The 15,615-nt window shown below is 40.8% G+C and overlaps 1 protein-coding gene across 4 annotated transcripts in view; it reads left to right on the top strand.

Annotated features, from left to right (window-relative positions):
- Positions 1-10,149, top strand: part of LOC136445919 (homeobox protein Hox-B9-like) — a 106,315-nt gene extending 96,166 nt beyond the window's left edge. For 3 of the 4 annotated variants that reach the window (XM_066444153.1, XM_066444151.1, XM_066444152.1), the window contains 2 exons: positions 6,735-7,345; positions 7,876-10,149. In XM_066444153.1, coding sequence (XP_066300250.1) covers positions 6,799-7,345; positions 7,876-8,141 — 813 coding nt within the window. In that variant the 5' untranslated portion in view covers positions 6,735-6,798 and the 3' untranslated portion in view covers positions 8,142-10,149. Of the gene's footprint in view, positions 1-6,128; positions 7,346-7,875 lie in introns of those variants that run through there. The other variant, XM_066444150.1, reaches the window with a different exon arrangement.
- The last annotated feature ends 5,466 nt before the right edge of the window (positions 10,150-15,615 follow it).

The raw sequence follows: 15,615 nt of genomic DNA on the forward strand, positions 1-15,615 counted from the left end.
TTATAAATCGTTTCTTTGTGGTTATTTGCTGTCCAAATGCTATGCGGTAGAGTGCAATATTCAGCAAAGTTTATACCGTTTTTGTTTTTCGTTCCCCTTTTCAATGACCATGCATCTACGTGCACTGCCTTAAACACGAAAAATTACTTGAAGTATGGCTTGACTCTTATCTTTATGTCCTAGTTATATTAGTTATATTCTAACTGGACAGACAGAGTCTGCTTATGAACCCCCTCCAGCAAAATCACCACGTGAGATGTCTTTAGTAAAATCATCTGTTTCCCTTTTACTCCTCTGGTTTCCAAATGAAGTGAATAAAAAGTTCCATTTCCGAAAAACACGCCAGACTTCGATACCTGCATCATCCTTACTGTGCAGAGAAAACGTTAACGATAAGCTCTCTCCAAAAATGAACAATATTACGAGCAAGAAAAACGTAGATGTCCTGTTTGATGTACTGAAGACATAGCTTGCTGTCCACATGATAAGTGTGTAACTTTCTAACTCAGACTGTGCAACACATTTGTATCGGTCAAGGAGTTTGAAAAAAACTGACAGTAGAGTAGTGGACTTTTCACTTCTAGTACAAAAACATCTCAAAGTTAAAAAGAAGTAAAGTTTTAAGTCAAGTCAAGTCAAAGCCTTTATTTTTCTTCGAAGTGCCACATGGTTTTCAGTTTATACCAATGTGTTCTTTTCTTCGGATGTTCCTGATCGGCTTGTTCTACGAACGTTAAATCAGACTTCCTTACTTGAACCCACAGGAACGAGAAATGACAATGAGTTGAAAAACGGCCAAAACAGGCAAACCAGTATTCCTACATGACCGAATTAACTGTAGTCTACTTTATCTTGCTTGAAAATCCATTTTTAAATGAAAACCGTTTCTTTTCTGAAAGGTAGCAAAGAGCTAAACTGTGCGGCGAATAAGTCTGTGATCTTGGTTGGATTCTTCCTGGACAAATTCATACCCTTCCGTTTGGAGTAAGAGCCGTCTAAACTGGAACAGTCCTACCTGACGGAAAATTCTACTCTCTACTCTACTCTACTCTACTCTACTCTGGAGTAGTCATAGCAATTTATTTTCGTGTTTCGTGAAAGAGAAGACATAGAGTCTACAACCAAAATCACATGAAACTACATCAATTGTCTACGACCAAAAACGTTTCAGTGTCTGTTGTGAATAGTAATATATCAATGTTTCTTCTAATTTCGCTCTTGTGCTTCATAAAGCTTCATCATATACCTACCACGAAAAGCGATCCAGAGTATGTTGTAAATAGTAATATATCTATCTATGTCTCTTCTAATTTCGTTCTTGTGCTTCAAGTCATCCAGCCCATTTAGCTCTGGACATAAAAAAAGAGTTTTTCTGGATTTATAGCTGGTATTTCTAGTTGAATTATGTTCTACATTTCGTGCGGAATTGGTAAATGAAACTCAAAATGTCCTTACGGAGCAGTTTTGCGTGTTTTGCATCCACATAAGTGTAGGAAATTTCGTGTGTGTGTGCACAAAGATATACTATCTTCATCATAACAAACATTACTAGACGATATACGACTAGTCCGAGTGATAGAGTTGACAGTAAAATACGCAAAAATGGGTTCTAATCATAGCACAATTCCTGCGTGTCTTCATTTGTCCTGAATTTCCCCCTACGACATCTAGAAAAATATGTTAATAAATTGCCAAACCTTGGTGACAATTCTTCTAGTGTGACTAAAGGTTCTTTTTGTCGTATCCATGGACCAAAACGTATCTAATAAATCTTATCATTGCCAGATTGTTCTGTTTCCGTTTAAGTTGGCTGTATACATGTGCTGCAATATTGCCAACGGAGTCTAATTCGTCTTACTATAATGTAAAACGAACCACAAGAAAAATGATACTGCCTGGAATAACTACAACGAAAATGCTCTTGTTTCTTCATTTGTGGTTTATGCCTTGGTCGATAACGCTTTTAAAGAATAGGTACTTTTTATTGATTTGTTTCAGATGTACTAAATATATGTATTACAGCAGAATTCGATTCGGGCAATTTCTCTCCGAAGTGGTTGTATTTCTGATGCGAGGGAACGCCACGTTTGAAAAAAACACAAGATGGCGGTCGTGCTAAACGTGTCAGGTTCTCGCTGTGGTGACGAAAGGGCTTGACACACCCTGACACTTCCATAAACACCTCGCAGTAAACACCTAGATGTGTTCAATTTGACACAGCTACTTGACATATCGCCATGTAAACCGCACTTGCATACAATATTGATATAACACGTTCAGCTAAAGATGTGTGCTTCACTTTCCGAACGCACTCCCTCCCTCCCTTGCTAACCGTTCGTCGATTTTATTTTGGAAAATGTCAATAAGCAAATATCGACTTGTGGCCACCAAATGCTCCAGGAATGGGCTGGAATCGACTCGGTCTTTTAGACCTGACCAAAGGTTTATGACATATCTGATGACGATCGACAATGCTGTAAAAAAACATGTCCTTTCTGTGCCGTGTGGCCCATTTGAGCTCGATGGAGGATATTGTAACAAATATACCTATTAAACCTGGGCAATCTGCATGAGAAAAGCTAGCCCCGCATTTGAGTGGGAAAATATCACAACGGGTCATAGGATAGGTACGTTTATGTGTTACGTATTTTCGTAAGCTACATAATATTTCTGAACTCTCACAAGCAGATACGGTGACATACAAAGGTACGTTATAACGTTTTTCCACTGTTTATTCTCCCTTCAAGTAAATCATATATTTTACAATAACAAACAAAATCACAACACATAGCTTAATCTTTCTATCACAGCGAAAACATACCTTGCTTGTCTCACAAATACCAAAGCTACCTATACTGTTGTAAATGTGCCAGTAAATATATTCCATGTACAAAGGAAAACAGGTTGTTTACACCAAAATAGTATTTGTTACAAAGCATATGTATCTTCACCTACAAAATGTTCGGTTTACGTCAGTAAAGCCTCTATCTATTCATATGGTTTAACACATACCTAAACAACAAAGTTCCTTCAAAACATAACATATGAACAACATCATAGTCAGTGCAATACAAATTCAACAGTAAACAGCATCAAGGACATTGTATAGGACAACAGCATAAAAAAGGTGCGATACAAATTCAACAAAATACAAAAGTTTGCCTACGATTATCGCCTAACAGCAAAACATCCACAATACAAATTTGATATCGGTGTGCTTACTATACGTATAAGAATTGTTAAGTGGCCTTCTGTCATAAACATCACAAGTAGTAGTATTAAAGCTAAAGGCGATTTAATATGGACCACAAGTTTCTTACACAACTTGGTAAACCCAAGGAGGTTTAATCCTCCTTGGTAAACCTCACTAGAATCTGTGCCAAACCACAGGAATATCTAATGTGATTTTATGAGCGCTGGTGTCACTAGCGGGTCAGGGCAGATTTATCACTGGTGGACGCCATAACGGCATGAGGCGAGGTGATAGTCACCACTCGGTGCAGGACTAGTGTCCAACTATCATCCGTATATCTACGGCCGAGCTTCCAGATTATACGATAAGGGATATATATGGCAGGGTGCGGGCGTATATAGGTGAACTGGAAAAACTGTTGGGTGGTATAAGATGACCACATTGAAGCGAGGCATAGATTTGTGTGGTGTACTTTGTTTTAAAAACATTGAATGAAACATTGAATCAAACGTTTTCGTGTGTTAACAAAAACGTAACTTTACTACGTTTAATCACGTGCGCACTACCCTTTATAGCAGAACATCATAAACATGTACAATTTCTAGTATTTCTTTTGTTGATATAAGGAATAGAACGCGTTTACATTTTACTAGTGAATAATAACAAATAAACTCAACATGTCATTTCAAGTGGATATCGTATTTAGGGAAGCATGTGCATTGTTAAAGAAATAACTGGGGAAACAATATAGGTCAAATATAGAGCCATTTATCAAACATATCACGTGTTAGGTGATAAATCTTTTTTCCCTTGACGTCAAAGTGATCAACCGACAACAGCAGCTGACGCGTTATTCGATACATTTCCACTCAAAACGAAATCATAACTTCCCAAACCGAAAAGTAAACAGAACGTTGGGAAAGAAATTGAAAATTTCGTCACGTTTTTTTTTTCTATTCGGAACTCTACTGTGTTGATAATTTCGTTTTGGTGGAGCGCTTTCGCCAGGAATTCTGGGATCGTGACCTTTGCACCTGATCGTGCGAAGGTCCCGACCTTTGGCGCGTTTTCTGCGCTAAACCTGTTAAACTGCGTCCTACACACCTTCACTAATTACACATAATTGGTACTTTAAAAGTCAATCAGCTACAACTCGAGTGATTCCGACATTTTGTTGGCACCCTAGTGTTACACCTTTTCTAGAGGGGTTATTCGAGGTTACCACAATACAGGATAGACTGATGGAGATGTCAACAACGTCGGTAGGATTTGTGCATTGTTTTTCAACGAAAATGTATTGCGAATATTGACCTAGTATACGTTTTGAGTTCAATCGTTAAAAGTAAAAGAAAAAGTCGTTGTACATCTAACAGAACGGAAAAGTGCGTTTGAGTGTAAGTACTGAATGTTTCCAATTATTCTTAGTACATACAAAGTTAATACAAACTGAAATTTAGACGCAATGCAAAACAAGTTTCGTGTTGATATGGAAAATATTGTTAGTTCCCTATTACAATGTATGCTTACTCTATTAATGTCTCACACGATATACAGAAAGTAACGTATCCACGATTTTTTGTAACAAAGCTTGGTCCAGTTTTTCGCACAGTCCGTCATTTGTTACGAAAGTATTAAAACGATAAAATCAATAGCATCGGCCAATCTTCACATATAAGGTCAAATCTCTCTACTCCCCAAGCAGAGGAGTTGTTCCGGCAGGTTTTTGACGTGCTTTAGGCGTTTTTGTCGGGCTTTCTACTTTGTCATTTTCTTTTTTGGCTATACAAAAAAAATGACAAAGTAGAAAGCCCGACAAAAACGCCTAAAACACGTCAAAAACCTGCCGGAACCCCTCCTCTGCTTGGAGAGTAAAATTTCTCCATCAACTACAAGCAGTCTCCTGGGTCCCTTCTTAGAAATCGGGCCGTCACAGTCAATATTTATTGTACTCGAGCCATTCATTCCTCACTTCAGAAAAGCAGCGAACTAACCGAACTCTTCGTCTGAGACTTGAACTATTAATTCTAATCCCGAAGTGTTCTCTAAGTTTCTGTTACTGTACCCTAGCCTCCACGAAAAGAACAACCGAAACTAAAGCGATCTTACTTTTTCGTCTGAGCCTTGAGGTATCGAATCTAGTCCTGACGTGCTTTCCAAGTTTCTTACCTCCGGTGTCAAGTTCGCGAGCGACAGTGTCCGTGAGACCGCGGTTATTTACGTTCTGTCCCCGGTGGGAAATACGATCAGTCCGGCTTGATGAGTCCGCCATGACTAACCGGCGCCAACCGGGGTTTTGGCGCTGCGCAGAGGCAGAGATCGAGGCCAGCCCCGCGTCATTGACTTACACACTAGCACTTGTCACAGGGGCAGCCGCGTGGTCAGTAGATGGCCACTGACCAACTGTTGCCTGGCTGTAGTGCATGTAGTTCTTGGCCCATTTTTACAACCAGGTCCTCTGTTGCTGTATTTCAGGTTGATGGTGTGAGGTTTGTTCATCCATACATGGCATTGAAGTTGTATTCTAGAATAGTTTAAACGCTATTGTTTCTCTCTTATAGCATCACATATACTCTACTCTACTGAAGAGTAAGCATAACACCACATTGATAAAAGCTAACAGAAAGTACTACTATTGCTAACAGTAAAGGTGTTGCAGAAATATGCGTTGAATACATGAAAGAGTTACGTTGCATACGCGGGATGACTTTTTCCTTTGAGTCGTGGGCTGGCATCAATCGTTCCCCCTCCGCTTGTGGCGATAAGGGCAGATGCAATTTATCATGCTGACCGTTCCTACTGCCCGTATTTGCTTTCGGCTTGATTTGTGGCCTCCTGTGTCGGTCCTGGATTCCATGACGGTGCAGTGATGACGGCTGCCGGCAGAGGGCGGCTCTGAGCGACGTCTCTGTCCGTAAAAGGATGTATGTGGCGCGCTGTACCTGTAGTAGTAAAAGGAAAAACAGGAAAACGGGATCATGTTAGCAAACGATTCTCACTTCTCAGAAATCGCTCCGGCTGGATGTTTCTCGTTGATTGCATCCCCTCCGTGAGCGAATTGATTGAGTGCGTTCATTTCTGGCTCGGCGTGTAGAAATCGACGCACGGGGTATATTGGCGGCGGCGTTCCCCCACCCATGACTAATGGTGGCGTAAATCGCCCTCACCATGAACTCTGAATGAAATATGGCAGGCTGCAGCTAGGTGAATTCCGGGCCGCTGTCCTTTCGTTCACCCCGGCACTACTATTGTTTATTTTGATGATAGTACGCACTTGTACACAACGTAGATACGGACTTTTTAGGCGCGTATATGTGTGCTGTGTGTAGGAAGGTGTAAGGTATGTTAGAAAAAGGGTATTTTGGAGTTTCTATGTCAACCTGAATTTTGGGCGTAGTATGTTGCGGGGGGGGAGGAAAACAACCTGCTCGACGTCATGTTTTGTTGCATACTTAGCGATTCCCTGCCTCGTCATTGGTTGATTACTGTCATGTGACCAAATCAGCAAATAAACGTGCATGTTCTCTATTGCTTTTATTTATAGGCATCATAATGGGCGTAAAGCTCGGGAAACCCGTGGCCTGAGATTCAACTGTCAAAACACGGCTATGATGACGTCCGGGACAGCCAACCCTTACTTCGTAGACTCTTTGATTACAAATGTGGGCGACGACGTGTTCAAAGGAAGAGGAGACGACCCACGACTAGGCCTGCCTCTCTGGAGACGAGGAAACGGCGGACAGGCCAGCGGCTTCCCCAACTGTTCGTACTCCAGCAGTGCTGGAGCGTCCTTCTACTATCATCAGTCGCCGGAGCGGTCCAACACAGTGTCCTGCCTCTACCCCTACCTGCCGCCCCGACATCTCCCTAACGACGGGACGGACGGCATCAACCCCTGGACTGAACCCGTGCCAAACAATCACCAAGCAGCCGGCAGCTCGTACTGCAACGGGACCGGCCTGCACGCCACCGCCATGCAGGTCTACAAGACCTCGGACGCCGAGGCAGGCAAGACCACAGCCGGTACGGGCCCGCCAGGCTACACCGGCTACTCCCAGCCATACAGGGACATGCACGCTCAGGGACTCAGTCTAGATGGACAGATGAAGGTGAAATCCGAGCAGGAAAGCCCAAAGAACGGAGACGACAAGCACGGTAAGACCCTCACTATGTTGTAGTATGAGCAAACCTACGCCTTGCTTCCCGTTCGCGTAGTAGTACTATCAACCATCCCATTCACCCGTGGCATGTAGGGTAATAGTGCGTGCGTAAATGGCCCGCCGCCCGCACGGCCGATACCACGCCGCCTCAGCCAACGTTTGAACTTGAAGCGGGAAAAATCCAGGTTAAATAATGCAGAACAACGCGGCAAACTGGGCCAAACGTAGAGCGACCTCTTCAGTGCACGGGTTTAATGGGCTCCGAACAACATGGCGGCCACGCGGGGGGACAAGACCCAACCTTTTTTCGTAACATTATAGGATTACTGGTCAGATTTATGTCCCCCGCTAGGGCAGAGCTTCATCTCAGGAAAACACGTGATCGATGTGCCATAAAATCACCCTTTTTCCCACCATTTTGTCCCTTTCCTTTGTCTTCAGTGTACAGTTTAGGCTATCTGTGTGTCTGGGGTGTTCTAGTGATTTCCGTGTTTGTGTTTTTGCCCCCCTCTCTCTCGCACGTAGGATCGGCGCTAGCGAACCAGCCAGGCTGGATGAACAATCACTCGTCGCGGAAGAAGCGGTGTCCCTACACCCGCTTCCAGACCCTGGAGCTGGAGAAAGAGTTCCTCTACAACATGTACCTCACGCGAGAGCGGCGCTACGAGATCTCGCAGCACGTCAACTTGTCCGAGAGGCAGGTCAAGATCTGGTTCCAGAACAGGAGAATGAAAATGAAGAAGATGAGTAAGCAGCGACAGGAGCAGCAGCAGCCCAACCCGCCCCAGTAACACCGGTCTGGAGACCTCCAGTACCGGGCTAGGGATGTTATTGTCTGAACCTGCCGGTTGTCGTTCGCCCGATCAGTGACATGTACCATGGCGCGAGCCATCCAATATCTCAGGTTTAACCACTGAATTCAATTCACTACCTCAGTTAATTAGAAGGAGAAGGGAAGAAGATTCCCTTTCTTGAAATGGGCTTTGCAATTATACCAATTTTGATGTCAAAATATCCAACTGAATCATAAGTTATGGTGTGTATATATATTCTAAACCACGGAAATGTCTATGTATCACGTAGTATTAGTTTATAAACAGTAGTTCGAAAATTTAGGAGATATTATTAGTGTCAAAAAACACGGGTATATGTGAGCACTTTTGTTAAATCTCTGTTCTTACCACTGCTAACCATTTATATATATATATGTTTTGTGACTCTTAAAATGTTATGTCTCTTTTATATTTTCCTAATTACCTTGTTCTTATTTATAATCTATTAATTCGGGGATTTATGCAGGTTTTTGTTCTTTCGCTCAGAAAGGTTTGAAAATAGATTTAGATGATTTTCATTTTAACTTAAAAGCGTTGCTACGTTGTTGCGCCTATCGTGTCATAAGGGTATCTTTTTCACAGTGCAATTTATAGGCGAGTTTCTGTGTTTATAAAAGGCGTAACAGCGAAGGGTCACGCTTTTAACCCCTTCGGTATTATTCCAGTAGGTTGCACCCGTATTGGAGGTAAACTCGTCCAAACAAAGCCGTGTATGTGAGACCAGTTTGTGAACGCACAGAAAAGTATTAACCGTATTTGTCTTTGTAAATGTACGATAGTTAGACAGAAATGTTATACTTAAGAAAGAAAAGAAAATGATATCAGTTCAGTGGGTCGGTAAAGAACAATATATTTACCTCATGGAATCGTTTTCAGATAATCATTTATACCATTCAGCTGACTGGAGTACAGTGCTATTTTCATGTTGACCCGAAACGAGCTTAAAGTAAAAAGCCAGTTAGAATTGAAATCGAGATTTGTTCAAGTTAAAACAGAGAGAACCATTCTTGATTGAATTTAGAGACTTTGGTATATGGTACCATGTAAGAGAACATTGAAAAGCAACATGAATGTTTAGATGTAGGTAGTGACATCACCAAATGTTGTGCACATGTTCTAGATTACGTAATCAACATTTGTAGGCGATTTAACGTCTAGTTGCTTTACCAGCTGGTTCTAATTATTTTCAGTCAAACCAACGAAAAACGACCTGAATTCTTCCAGCACACGTGGTGATGTGTTGTTCCAGGAGGAAACACAGTTCTCTTGCATTTTCTAAATGTACCAAAGTCGCTAGAAATATAAAATTTTTGTGTAAAATAGAATCGATTTCAGTGGTAACTGACTTTGTATCTACCAATGAAGGTTCGAACATTTCCATTTTTGTACTTCGACGAAACCAAATACCAGAGCTTTTTACAAGGATCCACATTGATGTAAAGGGCAAATATTTCCAAAAAATGGCAATTCTTTCACAAAAATAATAATAATAATATTTGTCAATTATGAGACTTACAATAAGGCACTGAGACTGTTATAAATGCCATTTTCTAACCCAAAATAGGAAGGCGAAAGTGTAAGGAAAAAGCTACTGCATGAGATATAACCGGTGGTATAATGTGTAAGTTTGAGATTGTGTACAGGGTGTGTGCACCGTCCTACGTTTAAATAATGATCTCAGGGTGTTCGTGTTTATGTAGTTTGTAGAGAGCCTGCGTTCCAATTGTTCCAGAAACCGACGGTAGTGCCATAGCCTTTAGCTAGCCATTTAACCAAAACACAAACCATGCTTCCACTGTGGAAATTTCAGTACAACAAAGAGAATAATAATAATAATGACGGTTAAGATGAGAGAAGATGGTTAATTGTGTTTCTTGTACGATGGTTTGTAATTTCCCACGTGTTCTGAGATGGAAAATATTGAATGTATCAGGGAGAAATAAAGCCATCGGAGTTACAATCAAAACTGTGGCCATCTTGTGTGCATTATTCCACCTCTAGTAGCTGACGATAATCCCCACTTCCTACCAGCCGTCCATCCGTATCCTCCCACAAAATATAATCTAGCGGCTCGATAAATATCTTTCCGAAGCCCCCCTCCCCCTTTAAGGTTGTATATTTTACGTTGTATATTTTGTTGTTTTTCTACGACACGTTGTGCTCATAACATTTAAAGATGTGTGCCAAAATCACGATACAATTTCTGCCTGGCTTGGGAAAATTAAAGGGAAATGTAAGATGAACAAAGAAGAGTTCGTCACAACGCTCTCAGTACGACTGTTTTGATGATGCGCACCTCCTACCGCTGTTCCTTCCTCTACTCTTTCCTGTGAGTATTCAGAGAAGAGAAGAGGAAGCTCCCGTCCAGACTTCTATGTGGGCGGACAAAGTTGTGAAGACTGGCCAAAAAAGGAAGGCTGTGCACTTCTATGGCCGGCCAAGTCCTTCTGGCAAGATTCACCCTTTTTTTGACAATTTCTGCCACCTCTTCAGACCACGGAGAGGTGAGATGTGAGCTAAGGAAGCCCTCGCACGAAGGGGTTTGCACTTGAGAAACCCAGCCTCCTTCCGGTACGCGGTGTGAAGCTGAGGGGGGAATTGGGGTCAGTCTCTGCTCGGAGACCGTGCCTGACTCCATCTGTTGTGACTTCCCCTGACGAATTACGAGTACGGCGTAAAAATCCCTGCTACCCACGTGTAAAAACATTTGTAAACATCGTCCATGTAACGAAAAGAAAAAAAAAAACGTATTGTCATGTCATTATTAGCAAGACAAAGAACTGCAGAAAAGTACTGCAACGACGAGACTTTCTTGCTGACGATCTGTTGAAACGATAAACCCCCGCGAGCTGGAGATGGTATCTTCCCAAAACCCAGTACGTTTTCCCAGGGTGGTAGAGGTGGGCCCGTTTTGACGGCCACACATTTTCCCGCCAAAAGACAAGAAAAAAGCACCCACTGCGTCCGACTTTCGGCTGCAAGGCGACAATCTCTTCAAGTTTATGAAAGATCAAATGTGCGCGAGCACGTGGTCATGTGGACAGCAACCTATGACAGTTTTCCGATTCAAATAGAAGCTTACAGTACTACAACCATGACGTCATGAAATTACAAACCACTTACATATTCGATCCAGATTCTTGTGAACGAACAAGAAAAAAAACGTAAAACGAAACCCATGAAATAAAGCAAGGGATCCACCGATTTGTTTACTAAAATTTGAAAATTAAACTGTTGAAACTAACATCAAGGATCACCAAGAAGCCTCCTGGTTTCAAACATAGCCTAGAATCAGGGACATCTTTCCAGCCGCCACAAAGACCTGAAAATCCTTGGTTTTTCTATAGAACTAGAGATAAAATCGACAAACTTCTTCCGGACATTTCTTAGTAACAGCCTCCAAAAGCTAAAATTTATTGTTGTTTAGCTTTGCGCATCAGGGATGAAAAGATTTCGTTAACTTTTATCACGAAAAGAAATCGGAAATCGCTGTGCCTGACTTCCACAGTGCACGTATTTCACCTATGGGCGACAAAATCGCAGGAAACCGCGAGCAAAACAGATGGCCACATCTAAACCACATCAACACTCAATATCCTAGCTAAACTCAACTTAAGTTTTTCAACAGAAATCTACTTGTTAAGATTTGAATTGCGGTCTGAAGTTGTAAAAGTACCGAGAGCTCGCCACTAAAGTACAGCAGCTATAACGCGTTTTAACTCTAGCTGTCCCACAGAACAATACGTACGCGTTATACTGGTATGGAACACTCAAATAGGTATATACGTTAAATGCACAGGTAAAAGAAAGGGTAAGTGATGTATCATGTACCGTCACACGAAGGTGAGTATGCATAATGTTTCCTATAAAGCCTTCAAGCGAGTCTTGCGAGACTTGTTACGCAGACTCAATATGAAATTACGGTCGTCTCTCTATTCGCTGCTAAACATTCAAAATTGTCAGTGTGACGTTTTTTTCTTAATGAAATTGGTTCGAACAGAAATGAGCAAGAAGGTCCGAGTTAATCGGCACTAATAGATCCCGTATGGCAAACCCTCAGTAGAGGGTCGCTGGTTTTACTACGTGTAAGTTTACATAGACCACACCTGTTACTGGAAGCAAATAAAAACGGCATCGCAATCATTTCCCGACTGTTGATTACTCCTCTGCTAACTAAAACAGGAAGAAAATGACAATCATCATTTGAATTACTTGTTGCTTAAATATATATAGCACATAATGAAGACAAGAAAACTGATGTATTACGTATGTACCGACATGAGCAACCATAAAAAGTTCGATCCAACCTTTTTTTTGCACACCATAAAAAAATGTTATGTATTCCTGTAGGTTGTCATTTCTAAAAATTACTTTCAGGGATGTTGCTAAACTTTCAAATCTTAATACATGTATAATTTTGTATTCCAGTGCTTACAATGAATAAAGTAGGTGCTTGGATAGGTACAAAGTATCATGTTCTCTTGTCTTGTTTTGTAATTCTAGACTTCCCAGGACAGCGATGTATGACTTATATACTGGAATAAGCAACCATGAAAAGTTCGACCCAATCGTTTTTTTTTTAAGTAAAGAAGAGTTTTTCCACACGAAAGAAAAAGATCATGACATGTGTTTTTGCAAGCTATCATTTTGAAATTACTTTCGATGATTTTGCTAAACTTTCAGATCCTAGTATTACTTTTATTTCTGTGCTTCCCTGTGGAACATCATATAAACTCAGTGTTTTGATAGATATGAAGTAACATGTTCTCTTGTTTTGTCTTGTAACTCTAGACTTCTCAGGACAGCGAACTTCCAACAACGACCGGCTACACTGAAGCTGTACCTTTGCCTGAACCACAACCAAGCTATCCAGCTCCAAAAATACGCATCTGAGCGAGCCAAAAGTTTCTCTATAGTTTCTGACTTGCACGGAGACCTACCATTTGACAGAGTGCTCAGCGTATTTAATAGATCAAAAATATTACTTTTACGCTTTGTGTGTTTTCTCGTCTTTTCAATCATACTTTTACCTCTGCATAAAATTCTATTTCGTGCCAAAGTTTTGTATATTTCTATCATGACGCTGTACATGATATGTTTTTTTTAACCAATGTGCAACGTAACAATACCCATATGTACTATTTATGTTAATAAATAATGACAGAAGGTTTGCTGGCGATGATATTTATGTGTCTTCTTCTAAATCAGATAGAATAGTCAACTTTTACTTGTTTTTAGAGTAGAGTAGAGTAGAGTAGAGTAGAGTAGAGTAGAGTAGAGTAGAGTAGAGTAGAGTAGAGTAGAGTAGAGTAGAGTAGAGTAGAGTAGAGTAGAGTAGAGTAGAGTAGAGTAGATCCTTTTTCCTACACCATAGGAAGTTATGCAACCACTGATAAAACAGTTTGAACAACTTTTTCGTATTATTGCTGCTGAAAGGTATAGTCACATCGACAACGTGCGTAAACTAGTGCATTTACACACAAGCGACAAGGGGCAAGTACGTGCAAGTAAGTGCAAGTAAACAAGTAAAGGCAACAATTTTTGACTCAAACAAAACGGTTGCAGAAAGTGAACCACCCAACAGTTCAATTAACGAAACCTCTACAAAGTGAAGATTTACCTGTGCAGTGTCAGAGACTACAGTGACTCTTGACGCAACTCAGACGTGGATGCGATGAGTAAAAAAAATTGTATTTTCTTCGAAGCTAAATGAACACGCATACAAAAACCATCGCACACATAGCGATTCTAAAACAAACAAGTTTCAATAGAATACTAAATTTAAAGCTACTAGATAAAGCTGTAAGGATATAGAGAATCCGTAGTTTTGTTCGTCTCACTACAGGACAAGAAACATAACATGTGTTGTTTACGTTGTTAGTCAAAGGATTTTCCTGTTAGTCATATTATGTTGTCGATAGGAAGAAGCGATACACTTGTGTGACTTGATGCATCACTTAATTCCACCACCTGCTTGTCTCTTTAAGTTAAGTATTACAAAAGTGTGAACGTCACACCACGTTTTCGTTTCAGGAAAATTTTCTTACTTGAAAATTTGGTTTTAGGTTGGTTGTAAACCAAAATTCAACCCGCATTACGTTTACTGGTGTGTCCTTTCATGGCCTTTTATGTCTTGAAAAAGTTAAGAAGCCTTTGAAGAAGGATCACTCGTAAATCTTCACGGAAAAATGCACAGAATGTTGCCTTACACCAGCAGACACTACACACGCATATTTGTGGAGAGGAGAGAGCAGAGTAGGGTAAAATCAGCCATGTGGGAAATGTTTTATTTTCCATTACTTTTCCGTGCTAGAATAAACAAGAAACCATTCATGAAAAATATTGCAAAAAGACCGCGCTAACTGAAAATAACATGTACAGTTGACCAATAATGAAGATAGACTCGATAGATTTATTTCAAAACACCGCACGTGAAAGCTATGTGTGTGTGTTATACGTTTGTGTATTTCTGTATTTGGAGAGAGTACTTGAATACAAAGCAGCAACCGCAACAACTTGTAAAAGCAAAATCCAACGATTTTACAAGTAGTAACCGATGTTGTAAAAAAAAAACACCACGACTAAAACGTTTTATAGCTGAGGTAGTTGATGTTACAGAAACAGACCACACAGTTTGAAGGAGTTAGCCTGGCCTTGCCACGCTGTGTTACAAGTGTGTCAGGGGTCGCAGGGAAACAGACCATCTCACGTAGTCTCCAAGCAGACCTACGGGTTGGCAAAGACCGTATCCAACAGGCAGAAGGAGTTTTTATAGCCAACCCAAGTCTCATAGCCAACCCAAGCTATGAGACTTGGGTTGGCTATAAAAACTCCTTCTGCCTGTTGGATACGGTCTTTGCCAACCCGTAGGTCTGCTTGGAGACTACATCTCACGTGCTCTTGGGAATAAGTAACGTTACACATCGTACACTACACCCTCGCAAATCCCCTAGACATCCGGCTACATACATGTTACATGATGGAACATCAGAGATGAAGATAGTTTGTTTTCTTTCCGTTTGTTTGTGTACAGGTGTGATGTTTTGTACACACAGAGGAACAGGTGAAAAAAGTCGCCTTGTTGTGGTGAAATGTGGTGTGATGAGTTTACTTCATGCCACAAGCCCAGGTGTGATGTTAGAGAAGAGTAAGTATGATTTTGAAAGAAAGAAAAAAGAAAGCAAGATTATTGGACTAGGATAAGACACAAAATTCTACAACAAATTTGCGGATAATCCTGTATAACTGTTTAGCGCAATTCTAAGAAATAAATCTACAAATTTCAACTCACAAAACTGCTCACATAATTAAATCTACAGTCATCAATCGAAGTTGTAGAATATAACAGCTGTTACGCATTTCTTATATTCCTCCTTCAAAAGTTGTTATTGCATTTATTGATTGACTTTGTGGCAATGTATTGAGAACTGAA

Source organism: Branchiostoma lanceolatum, chromosome 12 (genome assembly GCF_035083965.1).
Source record: "Branchiostoma lanceolatum isolate klBraLanc5 chromosome 12, klBraLanc5.hap2, whole genome shotgun sequence".
NCBI classification, from domain to species: Eukaryota; Metazoa; Chordata; class Leptocardii; order Amphioxiformes; family Branchiostomatidae; genus Branchiostoma; species Branchiostoma lanceolatum.